The sequence below is a fragment of the Aphelocoma coerulescens genome, chromosome 4, assembly GCF_041296385.1.
Source record: "Aphelocoma coerulescens isolate FSJ_1873_10779 chromosome 4, UR_Acoe_1.0, whole genome shotgun sequence".
NCBI classification, from domain to species: Eukaryota; Metazoa; Chordata; class Aves; order Passeriformes; family Corvidae; genus Aphelocoma; species Aphelocoma coerulescens.
In genome coordinates this window covers 67,691,807-67,711,128 of record NC_091017.1, presented here as the reverse complement: position 1 = coordinate 67,711,128, position 19,322 = coordinate 67,691,807, and the positions used below count along the sequence as shown (strand labels likewise).

The 19,322-nt window shown below is 38.7% G+C and overlaps 1 protein-coding gene across 3 annotated transcripts in view; it reads right to left on the bottom strand.

Annotated features, from left to right (window-relative positions):
• Window positions 1-1,346: 1,346 nt before the first annotated feature.
• The window catches only part of KIAA0232 (KIAA0232 ortholog), a 46,825-nt gene continuing 28,849 nt past the window's right edge, over window positions 1,347-19,322 (bottom strand). For 2 of the 3 annotated variants that reach the window (XM_069014492.1, XM_069014493.1), the window contains 4 exons: window positions 14,775-18,075; window positions 6,972-7,053; window positions 4,956-5,053; window positions 1,347-3,975 (listed from right to left, as the gene is read on the bottom strand). In XM_069014492.1, coding sequence (XP_068870593.1) covers window positions 3,796-3,975; window positions 4,956-5,053; window positions 6,972-7,053; window positions 14,775-18,075 — 3,661 coding nt within the window. In that variant the 3' untranslated portion in view covers window positions 1,347-3,795. Of the gene's footprint in view, window positions 5,054-6,971; window positions 7,054-14,774; window positions 18,076-19,322 lie in introns of all 3 variants that reach the window. The other variant, XM_069014491.1, reaches the window with a different exon arrangement.

Below are 19,322 nucleotides of genomic sequence, written 5' to 3'. Positions count from 1 at the left end.
ATCATAAAATTTATAAGCGCCTGCATGTAATACTACATTTTCAGAGGAACTTGAACAATGGAACAGAAGTCTTACAGTAGGAAGCTAAAATGTATCAGTAAAGTCTCCTTTGTCCCAAACCTCTGGAGTCTTGTTGCTAATAGTTTCACAGGTAATAAAAGAAAATTATGTGAGATGCTGTATGTGAAAGGTAATGACTAATTAATTTGGGATAATACTTAACTATGCTGGTCCTGGCAGAGAAAGAATGAGTTACTGTGAAGGAATCCAGGCTTTCCAGAAGGTTCACTACCTTTCCACGTATTTTCACATCGGACACTCCCATGAAGTCACAATGTGACATGCATTTACAGCCTGTCCTCCCACTGACAGATGCACTTGCTGCCTAGGACTATACAGTCATTTTTGCATGACAGAAGCATTTTTTACACTGGAAACTAATTCTTTATGATATATGTATTTAGTATTAATTCAGATACAGGAATTGAAAAGCCTGGCTGATGCAATGTAGTTCTTTAATCAAGCATCTTCTATAAACGCTATGAAAATATACTCCTTCCACTGTATTTAAGAAATAATTGAAAATAATGTGGGCCTTAAAAGTTTCAACGATGAAGTTTGAACAAAAGTACTCACCCAAGGACCTTACAGAGCAACTCTTCCATTATTTCCAAGCATGTGTTTCTGTGTTGTTGTCACTGGACTTCTAATTCAGCAGAGTCAGAATGATTCTGCCCAGGATCCCAGGTCACTTTGGCTGCAGACTTACAACACCAAAGAGTACAAGGCTCCACCAAGTGGAATGTGAGCTGTTGGGACTTTTTTTCTTTTCCATGAAAGGAGGTGCAGCCATAGACTTAGGAAAGTGCACTTTGTTGCCACAGATGCAGTTTTTCACTTATATCACATATAAGTGAGATACTGATTACTTGATGGCTGAACACAAGTTGAAAGCAGAAATAGAAGTCTGCTGGGTTAGATCCCGTATTACATACAAGTTCTGTAACTGTTACATGAGGGAGGGTCCGGGTTTGCTTGGGTTTAATTTTTTTTTTTAAAAGGTCTCATGTTTTCTAAACATGAATTTATCATTATAAATTAACAATTAACTTCTACAGAAATAAAGTGGGGACAAAGCTAATTTTGTCTTTTTTTTTTTAGAGAACACATGCAATGTATTTAATTTTCCTACATCCTAAAAATCGTTTAAAAAATTACAGCAATGAAAAGGACTCCCAAGCTAGATATGTCATGCTACTTCTCCAGAATGTTTAATGCTTAACTGCGTGTTGTATCTAACTTATACACATTACAAAAGAAAATGAAGACACACACACACCATCCAATTGTCCTTTTATATTTTTATTCGGTGTTAAGTAACTCCACAAGAAAACAAAATCAGTTACTCTGGTGTACGTGAAATCAGAACAATACAACCACTTGAAGCAAAAAGTAGAAACAAATTTCAGCCCAGGAATGGAAAACTGATACTTCAGTGCTATGGATATGCAATGCGCTTCATCCCACAGAGCGGTTCAGCGTATGCCAACCTTTAACGCTCTTGTTGTTATTGTTGTTGGTGTGTGTTTCTATCCATATAGAAAAACTAAAAACCACACTTCAACTCTCACTGAAAGCCTTAGAGCTTTAGCTGTTAAACTATGAAAACAAGTAAAGACAATTTGTTATTGCCCAAGCTCAATCTAGGATTTTATTTTCCCCAAAGGTGCTGGAATCATTACATGCCACAATGTAACTACGAGCAACACCTTTGTTACTTTTGAGCCCTTTCTTACCAACAAAGCAGCTCTAGCCAGAATAACTGAGCTGAAGTTTGTGTTTGAAATATGTCCATTTGGTCATTTTCTGTTCTCAAATGAAGTTCTATTCCATTCTTCACTGTAGTGATTTGAAGAATTTGTGTGTAAAGTTCTTTTTTACTTTCATGTTACAGTTAACTAGTTTCAGTGCAGGTGCTAAACAACCTCTCAAGGAAGCTCCAGAAGAAAGTAAAATATATAAAAATCTATTCAAAGTCTGCAAATAAATTAAGAAAAGAAACTGTAAAGTGTCAAAAGATTTGTTGTATGAATACAAACCCTAAAACATAGTCTAAGAGGAGGACCAAAAGAAAGTCCTTGGGTAAGGGCAACCAAGCCAGTTTTAGCAAGTATCTCACAAAAAGCATCGCACAAAGACTGGCATGGTTTCCCAACCACGTATTTAAATTCTTACACTGTCAATTGAATAAAGGCAACAAAACCCAGTTACTCAGAAAGCATTTCTAGCGCAGAACATATTTCAAAGGCAGTTCAGCTCACATGTCAAACAGCTACGTTTCTTGTGAGGTTTATTGCCTGTCAAAAACAATGGTGAAGCTTTTCAAGTCAGTATTGGACTTTCTGCACTTCCTGGTGTTATAGACATGCTGCAATCGTGTAGACTAGTTAGTTGTTGTCATTTTTAAACTAGGAGTTGGTAAAAACTTAGGATGTTTAGTTTTGCAGATATTGCTCCTCCTGGCTTATACATTTTGCATAATGTGTTAAAAGCACAAGGAGTTGATAGTCTTGTACAGATGCAACTTGACAACGTATTGACTTTCTAAGTTAACAAAATAAAATTTAAAAGCAAGTCACATAAAGCAACAATCACTACTGCAATCACACATGTATGTTGTAATCATCACCTTCCCTACCCCCACCCACCACACACATAACTTGCCCCACACATTCTCTCAGAAACACAAAATGAACTACAAGATTTACTAAATTACAGCCACAACAGCAGCTAACTGCAGCAGCCACAGGATTTCTTTCAAGTGAAGCACTGACTCTTTGCATTTAAAACATTGAACACTCTGAGCATTTTAGAGTTTCAGTCATTCAGGCTCAATTTCAGTTACAGGATGCTTTTGCAGGTTACATGAATGCCTTCATCTGCAACAAGACAACATTCTCATTACTCATTAACAAAATTCACAACAATCCACACATCACCCCAGTGGTTTATTATTTTTGGTGTTACTTTTTGAACTTCTGCCCCACATTGGCAAGTTGCTAAAAAGGACAAAAAAAGAAAAAAAGGAAAAAAAACCCCACATTGCCTCCATACCTACAAAAAATCCTTGGCTTCTCCAGTTAGCAAAAATACAAACCATGGTATCCTCAGTGTTGGTTTGCGGGAGGGGGGAGTCAGAGGATAGAAAACACAGTTTCTGTAAGTCTCTAAAGCACAACCCTGTTGTTCCTACTTCAAAGTTATGAGATTTACTGAATGAAGACTGGACAAGTCATTCATGCTTTTCTCCTGCATTCAGAAAGGCACTGATAGATTACAGTGTTAAGTATTTATCTCCCAGTTCTTAAAGAACAAAGCCTAATGTGCAGAAAGCTGAAGTCTCTGAATAGCAGAAGTAGTTGTAGACACTGCGATGCTAAGAAGATCATAATAGTGGTAGGGCTACAGTTACGAATGAAAATAACTGCAATTAAGATGCAAAAAAGCAGTGGTACTCCTAAGACAAGCACATGCACATCCATTCTTGATTTGACAACACAATCTAGTCTAGTTCAAATAGCCAAGAATTTAACAGTATTTTTGGGGAAAAAAAAATCTTCAACAGGACAGCTGTGTCCTCATCTATAAAATAAGCAAGAAGAGAAAGATAAATACACATCTGAATCCATTAACTGAAGAGGAAACTCAAGTTGTTGTTTTAGAGCTACAGACCCTCAAGAAGGATAGTTTTCCATCTCATGTTACTTTTCAATCATCTGTTCTACTCTGCAGTTTTTACAGTTGAGTTCGAGAAAAAAGCTCCTCCTCACACGGATCAGCCCATTCGCTTCCACCTTCTGAAGCTGTGTCTTCAGAGCTGGAGCTTTCACTGGAGTAGATCTTCTTCCTGAAGCCATTTGGTTTTGCCTCAGCATTTATATCATCTGCACATCTTGCTTCATAAACAGAAGAAACCTAAGGATTTAAACTGACAGTGTTGATGGGGAACAATAAAGAACACGCTTGCTTTTCTCTGGGATAGGAGGTTATATGGTTTTGTAGTTGTCCAAGAGAGATGCCATGATTACAGGGCAAGTCCTCCTCTTTCCTGACTTAGTCCACTAAGTAGAAAGGACTGCAGAACAGCAGGAAAAAACGTGGGGCTTTTATTATTTTTTCCTATTCCTTAATTTTAGGATTTGCACAAAACAGCAAGAGAATCAAAAGTGAACTCAGGATGTACCTTTATCACAGTTCATGTTAGAAAAATTACTGTGAAGGTTATCTCCAAAACTTGGTAGTAAGTATTAAATAGTAAGAAAACACAGCACGTATCTGACTAAACTTCAAGGAAATGTATTTTAAATATATTTTCATCTGGATGAGTAAAGCTATAGCAAGCATGCCACAATGTTAAACTAAGTGCTATCATCACTATGAAGTTTAAAGGTATATCAGTAAATACATGTGTACATGAAATTTTTTCCCTAGTGAAAAAAAATCAGGGTTTTTTTGCTTGTAATAAGGACAGTATTCAGCATATATTATCTTTATGCCTTTAGTTACTGGTCCTTTCTGCCCTCATAGTGCACTTCAGCTCACTCTAAGCTTACTGAAATTAGAAGTTGAAGGAAAAGAAGACTCATGTTTAACACTCATGACAAGCAAAAGCCAAGTGTTCCCAAAGAAAACTGGCTTTGCTTATCTACTAGAAGTACAGCTGTTTGTACAAAGGGTTGTACTCCCCACAGTACAACACCTTGAGGAACTTTCAGAATGATGCCCAAGATGCAGAGAAAGTTAAAAAACAAAGTAAGAGAAGAGAAGCTTTTGAAAGTTTTTGCAGGAATTTGATTTGAGGGTAGACTGAGAACTGTGATGAAAGGAAAGATGCAGTAGCCCACCCCTATAAAGTAAGTAAAAAACTTCCTCCCCAAAACCATTGACAAACTTACCATATTAAAATCTAAAAGATGTTCATCATCATTGGATACTTCCTTTACATCTGCAAGTTCTCCTACACCATTCTCTCCCTTGGCATTTGTATAGCACTCTTACATTGTGTTTGTGGGGGTGTTTCAGAGGCAAAGGAAGAAAAAACAGAATTGAGGAACACTGTTATTTACATTTACCATAAATTAAAGCATCCAGAGAAGTATTCTTGGAATTCACACTCTATGCCATGTAAACTCTGTGCTTGTGGGGGATTTTATGGTCTGACACCCTTAAAAATATAAGCACAATACCTCACAGAACTTAATCAAATCCTACCTGGATAACCAAATAGTAAAAGAAAAAGCTACTTAGATAATGAAAACACCTAAAATACTAACGTGCAAAGAGCAAGAATTACTTTTTTATGATAAATGGTTCAGCACATTTTTAAATTCTGATACTGCACTGTGTTCCACATCATTCCTATTTCTATACCCATACAGTATAGACTGAAACAGCAGCCTGATCCTCACTGAAACTCAAAAACCTCAGCTGATGTGAATGGCTGTGATTTCTACTTACCAGAGTAAACTTTATGTAATGCCAACATCTATCATGTAGATAGATACATATGGATCACATGCACTAACACCCATATATAAAAAGCACCCATACTGAAAACGGGATACAGAAGAAGCTTTGTGGAAGAGTAACATCACCTCTGAGGATAAAGTCCCGGTCTTGTTTAAAAACTGAGTCCCAAAGCGCAAACCCTGGCTCTGTTGTCCCTGACAGACACCCTGGCTCTGCACCAGCAGCTCCTGAGCTTGGCCGCGTTTCCCCCGCGCGCCGCGGAAGCGCTGCCGCAGTGACGCGCGCTCGCCGCCAGGGGACAGCCCCGCCACCGTCACCGGCTCCCGTCACCGGGCACGGCTCCGCGGCTGTGCCGAGGGACACTGAATACCCCCGCCTCGGGAAGGAAGACTGACGGCTTTCTCTGACATGGCAGGTTCTGAGCGCCAATCTGCTCTTGCACTGTGCACATTTCTATATTTGGAAGCGAAGTAAAAGTTAAGGTCTTCTTAAAAATCACTCAAACTGTCCTAAACACCAAAGTAAGGCTGATTTGGAACCAAGAACCCAGTTTAGTTGGTTGCACTTAAAGGTGCACTTCAAAAATAGTAACTGGCTAATCTACTTTCAGATTATTAAGGAAATGGGTCTCTGATCAAAACTTTCTCACCCTGAGCCTGTACCAACAGAAAGCACCAGAGATCCTGTCAACTCAGGATACAGAATGTTCTTACTTAGCTTCTTGCTTTCTCCCCAGAAAAGGTGAATTGGTATGCAGGCAAAAAAAGCTGCCTGGATTCTTGCCAGTCCACTGAAAACCTGGGCTTGAGTCAGTTGTCAGATGCTACAAATTCCTGGGAGTGCTGGAAGCACACCTGCTTCTGGTCGTGAGCAGCCTGCCTACTAAGACTGGACTTGCTCTCTGTGCAGGACAGAAAAATTCCCAGACTGTCAGTGTGAAAGGAGTGGCCAAGTGACAAATCCCTCTCCTTCCCAGTCTCAGAGAGATTCCACACATTCACTGAATAACTGGCATGTTATTTATGCACACCCATAAAAGGTAATCATCATGTTTTCACATTCTTATAGAATTACCTATCTAATAAGTACTTTTCAGGATGAAACATTAAAAAATGTAATGAAGTGTTTTCAGAATCAGAGATTTTCGGTTTACTTAATTGCAGGCTTTGGAATTAAGTAAATTTCCATAAATGTTAAGACTATTTTAAAACCACTTTCTTTTAAAACCAACTTAGAATCATGCTAGAGGTCTACTACAAGTGCAACTGAAGCATCCCAGTTCTCTCTCAAATCAGAGAATTTTTTGTGGAAGCTTACTGGTGTGGGTTTTTAAAATACAGACAGTAAATCCAATTCATCTGCAATTCCAGTCCATAACAAGGAGCATTTCATTCTAACATGGGTGCAACAGCAAGTTAGTTCTAACAGGCAGAGGTGCTTACCTTCACACTGTGATGCAGGAAAAAGGGGAGAATAGAGCGCCTTTTCCCACCAGCATTGCTTTTCCTGGCTGCCACTCATTCTCTGCAGATTAGTATTCAATATAGGAAAGTGTTTAGACAATAATCACACTTCATTATGCCATAAATAATATACTTACATGTAAAGGAGGAAACTCTGGTATTACAATGAATTTTCACAAGTCTTACAGGTCACGCTGCTCGACTTGTAATACTAATGGGAAATGACTGTCAAACTACAATGAACATCCATTCTCTGAACTCTTACAGCCAATATGAATTCCATGCTGGGGCTCAGACTTTGCCCACACAGAGTTACACAAATCCAGAAAAAAAAAAATTAATTCCAGCCCTACACTTTATAATCTAGAGAGAGCTACCCGATAGATGAAAGTATTAGTGAAATGTTAGCCAACATGATAAATAGTTCAGTGTAAAACAAAACAGAAAAGAAAGTGAACAAAAAGTGGCAAAATTTCATGTTTGAAGTTTGGAAGGATGAATTAGCAGTACCATTACCCAATGGGAAAACACAAAATTAGAGAATTTTGTGTCAACATGAAGAAGTGGTTATGAGGATGATCAATGATTTGTATTTGTGCTAGAAGTAATCTATTCACTAAGATTGCCAAAATACTTTCCCTTCCCCCATATTTTAATGCTAGTTTAACTTTATCAGAGGCCTTTCCTTACAGAATTGACAGACACGGCTAAAATACCAAGGGCTTGTCACAACAGACATGTCCCCAGTTCCATGGCTGTACCTGAGGTAACCCCATTAGCCTTCAAAAGATGATGCCAGCTTATAACATCCTCTATAGTTATAAAACAAACTATAGTGCAACTGCTTACAACAAACACTAACAGATGAGCTTCAACACTGACTTTCTGGCCAGCTTCCTCCTCTGTAAACTTGAGAATGTTTAAACATGGAAAATTAATGAGCATCCATTTGTTCGTCCTTAAGCTACTGTAGAACTACACACCCATAGAACTTAAACTTACAAACACTTATTCCTTAATAAAGAGAAGCCCCTCTCAAACCAAAGGAATGACTCAAGAGCGCTGTATTTAGAAACAAGTCCTAGATTCAACTTATTTGAACTTATCTGTGCTGGTTTCCTGTCATAAGACTGAGAAACAGTCTTTTTGGAACCAGCCTCCAAAAATTCAAACTTTTAATTCCAGAAAATGGAGTTCTTAGAAATTTAAGCCATTGGTTGGTGTCTTTTTTAACATAAAAAAAAAAAAAAGGAAAAAAAAAAGAAGCACAGCAGCTCAAGAGTATAAGCAGGACTTAGTAAGAAATATGTACATTTACAAATATACTCAATCCTGGAAGCCTCACTCTGTGCTGATTATAGATAGAGGCATCTAACTCTACAGGCACAATGCTTTATTAACTTCAAAGTCTCTGCCACTGCTGCTGTCACACCTGCATATGGGATAAGCTGGATGAACCCCAGCAGGTTACAAGCAAAGCCAGCTTGAGCCTGGCAGGGCATAACAAGTGCAGCAGCCTTCCTTCCTGGGCTGAGGCACCAGCAGAGCCCAGCACCTGCTCTGGGATGGCTCTGTGACTGAACTGACACTGGCTGCTTCAGCCCCTCTATGCTTCTGTCACAGCCCTGATACCTGGAGAGCTGGAGCAGGTCAAAGAGTTCCCAGCTCAGTGCAGAGTTTTTGTTTGGGAGGGGATAGAGGGCACTTCTGATGTCCATTTTACACATCTGTGGAAGAAGAGTTTTTTCCTACAGTTGCTTAAGTGTTTCCTAGAAATGTACAGTCTCACATTGTGAACTTTTTTTGTGAATTAAAGAGACACTCCCAATAAGTAAATACAAAATACCAACTCCAGAATAGCACCAAGAGTCTACCTTCCTTTGCTGGCAATTTTTCCCTTTTAAAACACGATTTTCAATTTACGTCTCCTTCTCCTCCTCTCTCACACATACTCATATATACTTCCAGTCTTTTATGAAAAGTTTTAAGTTGTCCAGCTAACCATCTAAATAGCCGTTATTTAGAATGGTTCTGGTATTAAATATTGTGACTGGAAATCTCTCCTTTCTGGAACTATTCATATTTATTTTACTTTATTCTTAAGTTGAACTCATAGACAGCAGGGCAAAACCAGCTGCAGTGCTGTTTCACTCCCAGTTTTGCTGCTGGTCAGAGGGAAGACTGCTGGGTTTCCTTTCTGGTTTTACAGCTAGGCACAGGGTAACTGAGGATTCTCCTAGACTATTAGATACTAATTTGGAAACACCATCACTAACTGGCTGTACTGCTTCAGCATACTTGCTGACAAGGGTCACGGCTGACAAGGGTGACAAGAGGCTTGCAGAATGTGAACAGAATAAGCACTAAAGCCTCAGTATGGTCTGAATGAATATTATCAGAAGTGTTACAACTGACAGAAAAAATCATATTAATCTGTAAGCACAGATTTATTTGAACCTGCTCTGCAACCCCTTACTATCAGGAAGAATACAACACATGAATAATTCAGAAGTCAAAGCAGCAATGAACCCACTGAGTCCCATTCCAAAAGATCGGGTCCTAATTTTAGTTCATCAGCCACCCAGTGAAGATACACTTGGCTCAAGAAGCCAGTCACAAATGAACAAAGGGAGCTGAGTCGAGACTTCATATTCTTAAAACCTATTTGGCAGTAACCTCATTGTCGAATTTCACTGAAAATATATGTGCAAGGGACTCTATTAGATAATCTAGCCTCTACTCTTGCACAAAGCTGGATTCAACTACATGCATCATTCCTACATTCAGCCTCATCAAGGCAGAATTTCCACTGCTTCCCTAAAAAATAATTGAGCCTTACAGTACGCTCATTGTCTGGTTAGAATTCTTATTCTCCAATTTCCCTTACTGTGATTTAAGGTCATCACATCCAGTTCCTTTGTGTTTACCAGAGACTACAGGACAACACAGCTTTTCCCTTATCTCCTCTAACTATGAATATGGCTTCTGCAAAGCTGCTGCCTTTGCTCCAAGTCTCTCTTATTTGAGATAAAACACCCCCAGTTCCTTCACTCTGTTTTCGTAAGTAGTGAATTTGGTGTTCTCTCCTCAAGACATCTTTCCTGATACACAGAGCCCAGTACTCTAGCAGAGCAACTCCCCTCTTACAGGAGAGCATTCCTGTTCATGGATCTCAATCTTGCTGTCCTTTGCAGTGTGTCATTCCTGATTTACACTCAACTATGATCTATTTGAAGATGCTTTCCTGTTTCACATAACTGCCTCACCTGTCACTCCTCCCACTGTGTTTGTAAAGAGAGTTATTATTTTCTGTAGAAATTTCAGTTGCCCCTGCAGGATTACATTTTACGTTTCAGACACTGCTCCATTTTAACAACCTTTTGATTCTAATCCTGTCTTCCAGTGTAAATGCAGACTTTCCTGTATTCCAGTGTAACTAACACTTCCACTGTCTAACAGTTAAACTAATCCTGTCTTCCAGTGTAACTGCAGAGTTTGTTATCATCAGGGATTTTCATAAACATGCCACACACTAGAAAAAATACTCGTCTCTGTTGTCCTTCAGTAAGCCACTGGCTGTTATTCTGAGAGTGCAATCTTTCTCCTAAACTAATACTTGGAAACTTTCTCTGTTACCCATGCATTTGGGCCACTTACAATTTAGAGTATTTCTTTATGGATTTTAAGAGGGTCATTGGTTCCATTTTCCCTGAGTTCCATTTTTGTCTCTAAAAACATGATATGCTTTTTATATATTTTCTATCTTCCATGTGCTCTCAAACAAGTATTCTAGTAGGCTTTTCCCAAATTAGTTGCTGCTTTTCATGATACTTGGGTGAATATTGCTATGACTAGCTGCAACAATGTAATATCTGTCTTTTCATTTAGCAATGACAATAGATGCTCTAATCAGTACCTTGGATATCACATTATCCTAGCTTTCCAAGTTAGTTCTGTTTCTCAAATATCTTTCTGTCATCTTTCTGTTTCTGATTTACTTCTAGAACTTTCAGGTGTACCAAATCTTTTTTATTGGCTTTGTTTAAACCTTGGGTTTTTTCCTCATGATTTTTAAACTGTTATTGTGAACTCTATCTTTTTAAAGTCCTTTCATACAAGCCCTTCAATATCTCTGCAAAATAATGTTTTCTTAATTAGAAAGTTAGAGCTTAAGAGTCTTTATAGGTATTTTCATCACCTGCCCTGATCAGCACTTACCAAGAACTATCTGGATCAGTCCTGTCTTAGGTAGCCCCCAAATTACTCACTCTTTTACAGTCAGTCCTTTGTTTTGTATGTGCATGACTCTACATGCTCTTTTTCCACTTGATTCCCCTGATTTTAAGGCATGCAGCAGACCTCTCTGAATTTTGTCTCTCCCTTATCCCTACCTGGATTTATGGTGGCTTATCTTCGACATTGCTGACCTCAGAACCAAGGTTTATAAAGCACTCTGCTTCCCTTCCTCTCTTGACAGCCCTTTCTAAAGGGGTTATGCACTTACATTGCATTACTCCAGTCCAGCACAGAACCTCACCAAATCTCATGGCCAATTCAGTCATGAGATCCACAAACACAGTTTTTGTCAGTAAAATTTCCTCATCCCCAAAACCTTAGGTGTCTTCAGACCTTAAAACCCCTTTTATCTTTCTCAAGGACTCAACAGTATGAGCATTCTTAGAGCATACCTGCTGGTTTGGAGCCCACATAAAATGTGTTGACAGGAGATGCAGTGTTGGTATATTATTCACAGGCCATTAACTGGTCCACATTGGGTACTTACCCATGACTCCACAGCTAAACGGTAGGAGCATTTACTCGGAAGAAAAAGGACTGTCCTTGGTGGGGGCAAGGGAGCTGTGTTTGTGGGGTTTTATGTAGTTGTTTGGGTGGCAAGTGCTGGTGGTTTTTTGTTGAGGTTGTTTGGTTTGGACTTTTAAAAATATTATTATTTTGTTGGTTTCATTTTGTTGTTGGTTTGATTTTAATTTTTTTTAATCTTATGGCTAGGTATATAAATATCACTCATGTTTGAAAAAGTTCTGCAGGAGCTATTTGCAAATTCCTGCTGCAAAATACACTATAATTCTAAAATAAGTGCTCTAATATAGAAGGTAAGAGGGAGGAAACTGAACCAGATTCTCCTACAGTCTTGTTTATAAATAGGAGGTATTCAGAGATGTGTGTTTGCACAGCACATACATAACTCCAGTTTAAGTGATGCAAAACAGAATGTGTTACTATTACACTGTGGTTTATACTAGTATTTTCACATCCATTATTTATGCAAAAATGTTGGAGGTACCTCAGAACACAACTCAAAGTTTACATTAGATGACTGAGTTAAACAGGGACTTTAATTTCTGTCCTAAGTCAAGCACAGAAACACAGAAAGTTTCATTAAAAAAAAAAAAATCTTTACAAATATTGATCTATACTAATCAGTCCAGACCATAGTGCCTGCTTTTCCCCTATGCATGTATGTGTGGGGTGTCCACAAAAAGTTTCTCCTAGACTGTCTTAATTCTAGGTATTTTATATTGATTTTGCTTAATGCTCATGAAAATAAATAATACCACTCTTAAAAAAAAAAAGGCTCACATCTTTTATAGACACTTTTAATGAGCCAAAAAGCCAATTACCTTCAGACTCCAGCTACTGGTGCTTAGAAAAGCTGGAGTGTGCTCACACTTTCTTGAGACACGGTAGATACAGGGGGATGAGTTAACCCAGGCTGTCTGAGCTTAGGGGGTAATCAAGCTCCCCAAGCCCCCCAGGAAGAGCTTAATTGCAAACCAAACTGGAGTCTAGACTGCTGAGAGGGTTGTTGGCCCTTTGTACTTCTCAGTAGCTTATCACTTTGAAGCTATGAAAATTCCTACAAAATCATGTGACCTGAGCAAGGGAAGCAGTAGGTTTTCCTCTTGCACTAAGGAACTTAAATAAAATAAAATGCCAGAGCTTTCTGAGCACTGTTCACTACCAAAAGACCTTTTACAAGCCCCAGAGCTACCATAAACTATGGTACCACTGTAAACTTATACCAGCCATTTACTAGTTTCTTGAATGGATAAGTGGTTGAAGTGAATAAGCAGCCTCACAGAGCACTACACATCCAGAAAGAAGATCTGAAAAGGGCTGGAAGGAACTTCGGGCTCTTGCTGTCACAAATAACTGCATAATCATTTGTTTGTTCATTGTGCCCTACTGCATGATGAAGTTAGATTTCACCTACTCCTACTACAAGGCCATTCCAGAATCTGTTCTGACTTACAGTCTAAGTTTATTAATTTTTTTTGATGACTCCTTCTGCAAGGCCTGGCACAAACACAGAAACTTCCCAGACTCCAATAAATATTTTTGAAGCCACTTCATCTCTGTTAACTTAACAGAGCAGGAGGAAGCAAGATGTCTAGAAAGGGTCTGGAAAAGCCACAAACTTGATTCTCTTGTGCAAGCAGGAGATATCAACTTACTGATGCTGGGAAAAGAAGCAATCAATTTAAAGGAGGATGAGAGAAGAAGCAAATAAGGAAGAAGGAAAATAAGAAAGTCTGATTTTGTTCAACAAAAAGGTGAGCTTCAGTTTTAGCAAGAGAAAGGTTAGCTTGCCTATATATGAGTTAGTGTTTCAAACTTATAATTGAAAAATATGCAATTGCACAACACAAGCTGGGTGCAACTCTTCAGTTGAAAATGGAAAAACTTCCTCCAAACGTAAATATTACAACTGCTGAGTATGTGCAAGAGGAGGCTGAAGAGGAAAAGAAAATGTAAGATGTAAGCAAAAGAAAATGTAAGATGTAACTTATACCTATCCAGACAATATCTCTGGGCTGGCCACGCATCTAATTGATTTTGATAGTTACATGTTTCTACTCAAGAGCAGAGGGAGCTCACAGCAAGAAAAACTCAGGGTATTTTTGGCTAGAATGGATTTTTTACCTTGATTATTACTTAACTTATGGCTAAAATTACTGGAAAGAAAACTCTGATCTTAACCCATATTTATGCTGAGTCTTTCTAGTACTGTGGTAGTGATGGATATTTTGCATCCACGTTTTATTTCTTTTTGGCTCTATGCTGACAAGAAGATGCTTTAATTTCCAGACAATTAAGCCTTTTTACAAGCCTTTCTTTGCTGAAGTTTACATCCAGTAGTTCAACTCCAAATTCTTCTACTTGGAAGTAACTATATTCAAAAGACTGGCTTCAGATCTTTTTCTTCAGAATTTTAAAATATGTTTGAATTAAAATCAGTAATATTTCATTACTCAAAATTTATGCACATTTTAACATTTTATATGTAAATCAGATAACCTAAAAACCTAAGGTAAACAGATTTTAAAGCCACATGAGTGTACACATGCATATATTTCTAAAGGTATGCAAGATGACACCAAAATACCTGAAGATGGTTTATTTTTCACAGAATCACAGAACGACTGAGGCTCAAAAGGAACTCTGGAGGTCATCATGTCCAACTCCCCCTGCTCAATCTGGGCCCAGTAGAGCAGGCTGCCCAGGACCTTGTCCAGATGTCTTTTGAAATCTCCAAGGATGGAGACTCGACAACCTTCCTGGGCAACCAGCGCCAGCACTCGGTCACCCTTACAATAAGCAAGTTTATTCTTATGTTCAGATGGAACCTCCAGTTTCTCTACAAAACTGTATTTTCTAGAGATCTATACAATCACAAACATTTACTCTAAACTGTCACATGACAAACTGCTGGTTATCAGCTGCCAGCTGCAAATTCTGTAATTTTATATATCCACATACCTCTTCATGCTCTCCCGAAGAAACAGGATTATCCTCACACGTGGGGAAATGACACCCTGCTTTACAACTGCAAAACCTGCCAGTCTCCTCACGTGGCTCCACTATTCTGCAGTTTACTTTAGAGCTCTCCACCACTCTCCCTTCTAGAGATTCTTTCATACTGCATTCTAAGCAGGGATCTTGGTTTCCTACTGGCAACATCCCGGCCGACTCTTCTTGAGAATCCAGTGATGTCTGTGCACTCTTCTCCATTCCAGACTTTTTTAATCTGGGAAGGAATTTTCCAGATTCAAGCTCTGATTTTCCATAATAATGCCCCTCTTTTTCTGCATCTTCTTCCAGAGGTTTGAGATCTGCTTGTGGATCCTCAAATACATCTACTTGAGGAGGAACAGCAATACCTCCCTCATCTTTTTCTGACTCAAATTCTGACTCGCTTCCACCACCTGGAGAAAGTTCAGATGCAGAAATTGGGCGAAAGTGAGTCCTCGGAGAAATCCGTATAGCCCTGTACTGCGTTCGATCAACACCACATATCCTGGGGTGTAAAACCTCACTGTCTGAATCAGAGCACAGAATCGACTTAGGTTTAAAACTAGGGCTGAAAGATGCGATTCCTTCTGGCTCAAATGAACACTCTACATGAAGAACTTGTGAAAATGGATTGTTCAGGTCAAAGGAAGAGAATGAGTATTCAAGCCCTGGTTCTTCGACTTGAAAATTACCACAAGCTCCCAGTAAGTCTTCATGGAAGATAAAAGAAAAACCCTTATTTAATCCATTATCTCCACTCTTTGATTGCTCATTCTGTTCAAATGATACAAACGGCCTCCATAATTGCCTGTGGCCAGGAGCAAAGCTATTACCTGGAGTCATAAAAACATCTGTACCAGCTATTGTCACCACATCAGAAGCTGCACACTGCAGTAAGCTCCCCTTTGAGTGACCAGGTGGCACCACTGCCCATTCTCCATCACTGTTAAATGTTTTGAGCTCCCCATACACACCACCAAGTATAAATGAGTTTTCTTTATCCTGGTTAACATCCCAGGGTTTTGATGGTGTGGTATAGTCACCACCATCTACTTTTGATAAATCATTTGAGACAAAGGCTCTCTTCTCTACATTCTCCTTTTGACCTTCCCAAAGGTGATACTCTGATCTTTGCACTGCTTTATTGGGTTCCTGGAGGGTTTCAACTTTTGCTTCTGTATCCAAACAGCAGCAATAGTTATTTACATCCGTTGAAAACAATTCATCTTCTATTCCTTCTATTTCTACCATCGCTGCAGAATTTCTGTCTGTCATATTTGTCCAAATATCTTTAATAACCCCTGAGCTGTAGCCATCTCCATGTGGACTGCTTTCCCTACACCCTTGTGTAGTTTCATAGTCTTTACTTTCTGCTTTTTGTTCTAGCTGAATACCACAGACAGATTCTAGCTTAGATTTCTTTTTGAAAATCAAAGTGGGCATTTCTCCTAAACCTCTAGCTTGTTGCTGGCAGGTTTCTTCTGGCAGAAAATCTAGAATTTCTTCATCTACATAATTCGAAGACACTCTAGGAACTACATAATTAATATCTTCTGCATTAAATTGCGTGGATTCTTCATATGGAATATTTATAGTCTCATTGTCTGAACGTGTTTCTTCAGAGTGTGACCATGGACTACAGGTTCTTGTTGAAAGATTAGAACAGTGTTCATTTTCATCAAAGGCACTATTTTTGGTCCATATTAGCAATCTAGACTGTGTTTTCCCAAGAATATTAGCAGTGCTACTAGAATCTGCATTTTCATTTCCCAAGTTGAGTGTTTCAAAAGAAAATGGTAAAACAGAGTTACTGCATTGCACTTCAAACACTGAAAAACAAGAGTTTATACCAGACCCTTCATTAATATCTGAAAAGAGCTCTTGATTGCCAGCAAGCATGTGTGAATTAAGCATTGTGCTGTCTAGGATGGGGGAGAATCTAATCGGAGAATCTCCTCCAAAACTTTCCCCATCTGCATCACCAGAACTAGAAGATGAACAGCACTCCCAAAATTGAGCTAAATTACTAAGATCTTGCAAGAACCACCCTTCAGCACCAACAGAGCTGGTCGAATCAGTCCATATTGCACTTTCCCCTTGCAACTCCATTCCATCTAACACTATGCAACATTCTGCCTCAAAATCAGTTTTTTCTTTACTCTTCTGTCGAATCATATTTAAAATCCGACTCTCCCCTTGCATCGTATCTGAGGCACCAGGATCCAACATGGATTGATCAATATCCACTTCATAGAAGTGCGTTAGTTCTGACAGATGAACATCATCTAAATATTTGTCGTCCTCTGGTTGAGAACATATTGAGGTCCCAGCGAGGTCAATATCCTCATTTAGAACTGCAGGCATTTCTACAAAGTGACCATCGATGAAAGTACCTGCTGCGAGGTATGTTTTATGAATATTATTGTTGCTAATACAAAGACCATGCACTGATTCAGACAACTCTTCTACAGCCTCTGATGTTACTCCACATATATCTTCTCTGTTGCGGTATGTAGTCTCCAGCTTGCTTTTTCTGCTAAGAGGAACAAAGTACTCCGTAATCGGCTCAGTATACCACAAGGGCTCTTCTTTATATTCCTTTTCATTTCTACTGTCTAAATATAAATCTTTTCCATCACTACCGCCAGCTTCTTTTCTTCCAATTTCTTTTAATGGCCTTTTACCTCTTTTGCACAGTTGTTTGATGGACCCGCTGCTGCTGCTGCTGCTGCTGCTTCCACTGTGGACTTTTCTATCAGCCTTTTCACCGGATTTCACTGACAGCCTGCTCTGCCCATTACGCCCTTTTTTATTCCGAACCTCTCTTGTTTTGTGCCTTACTTTAATACATTTCATTGATGCCTTGTATTCACCTTGATTACCACTAGAACTTGAGCCAGCCTCACTGGATCCGGACGACCAGGAGCGAGGACGCATCTTTCCCTCAGACTTATGTCGGACTTGCTTTTTGAACAAAACAGGCTTCTCTTCAACAGTGTTGTTACTAAACTTGTTTTCTTTCTCGTTTTTACTCTTCTTCTGCTGGGTTCTTTCCTGTACAGTGGCAGATACTTTATTACTTCTGTCTTTAGTTACTTCACTTTCACTGTTGCAGTCCTTTGGAGAAGATGTATCCGTGCTAGTTGGTGGAACAGTGGATGAAGATGAGGAGCTAGAGTAAGAGCATACTTTGGATTTATTCCATACAGTCATAATTTCCTGCAGGCAAACTGGCTTTTCAGAAAGAGGAGGAAATGCTTCATAGTACCTGAAAGCAAAACAAAAGGGATATTTGGATCATAGAGCTTCAGATAAGCATTAAGATTAGAAAGTATTACTAAAAACACAGAAAAGCACTACCGGTCTAACTGCTAAAAATCTAGTTCACACGCTACTCATTGCTCTATTTGAATGCTATCAAAGGGAAAATGAAAATGAGTTTTAAAAGTGCTTATATTAATATATGTTTAGCAATATACTGCACACAAGTCAAATTCCCTTTTCAGAGACTTCTAAATATCACTGTAGAGAGAAATTGTGGATGCTTACAGCAGTGGTTCCAGGTTTATTAGACAATGTGGCAATTCACTACAGTCTTCTTAAGTGTTTGATTTAGATTATAAATGAGGAAGTCCTGAATTTCAGTTAGTTCAGTCCTGAATTTCAGTTTTTAAAATTCTTGTTTATGAAATGAGACACTATCTGTTAAGTTCTGCAGTTTGATCATCCAGTTATTAAGAAAAAGCTATTAAAAAAAGATTAGGTTTTGAGTAGTTTAAGATGCTTAACAGCTTTATGCAAGAGGTACAAGATTAAAATATGGTTTTCTGCAACATTTAAAGTAGCATGTGTTTGGTGGTAGAGAGATTTATACTGAAACACATATATTTCAATGAAAACCTATTAAAAAATTTTGGAGTCCATTAAGTTAAATGCACATTAGCCCAATTAGTTCCCTGAAGATGGATCATCCATTTAGTAACAATTCTACTAGGTTGTTGCTACTATTAAGAGATACAGAAGCAGCTGTATCTCCAAGAGAGGTCAATGATAAAACTCCTGGGTAGTTCAGTAACACTGGACTCAGGTACTTGGTAACTAGGAGATCACTTTGGTTATCAAGAGTTTAAAGGTTATAAGAGATTTTTTTTGCCATTTATGCAATAGAAAGCAGTGAGTTCTGAATCCAGGAAACAGCTGATTCCCTCCCTGCAAATCTACATGTCAATTAATGCTGTTTTAAAGGGTTTTTTCTGGTTGACTTAGTCTTCAGGAAACTAAAATAAAGTACTGTTTGAGTTCTGTATATAGTCAAATGAAAGCAGTCAGGATTCGACAGAAATTAAACTAGCCCATGGTACCAAGTGCTTATATTTAAATATACAAGATTAACAAAAGAAGATGGCAGGAAAAGAAATGTACTTCTTAATTTCCACAAAACTCCAGATTCCCCACTAAGTTAATTTCACTGTGGTAAAATATGGGAGCAAAAATAGAAAAGCGTGTCAGATAACA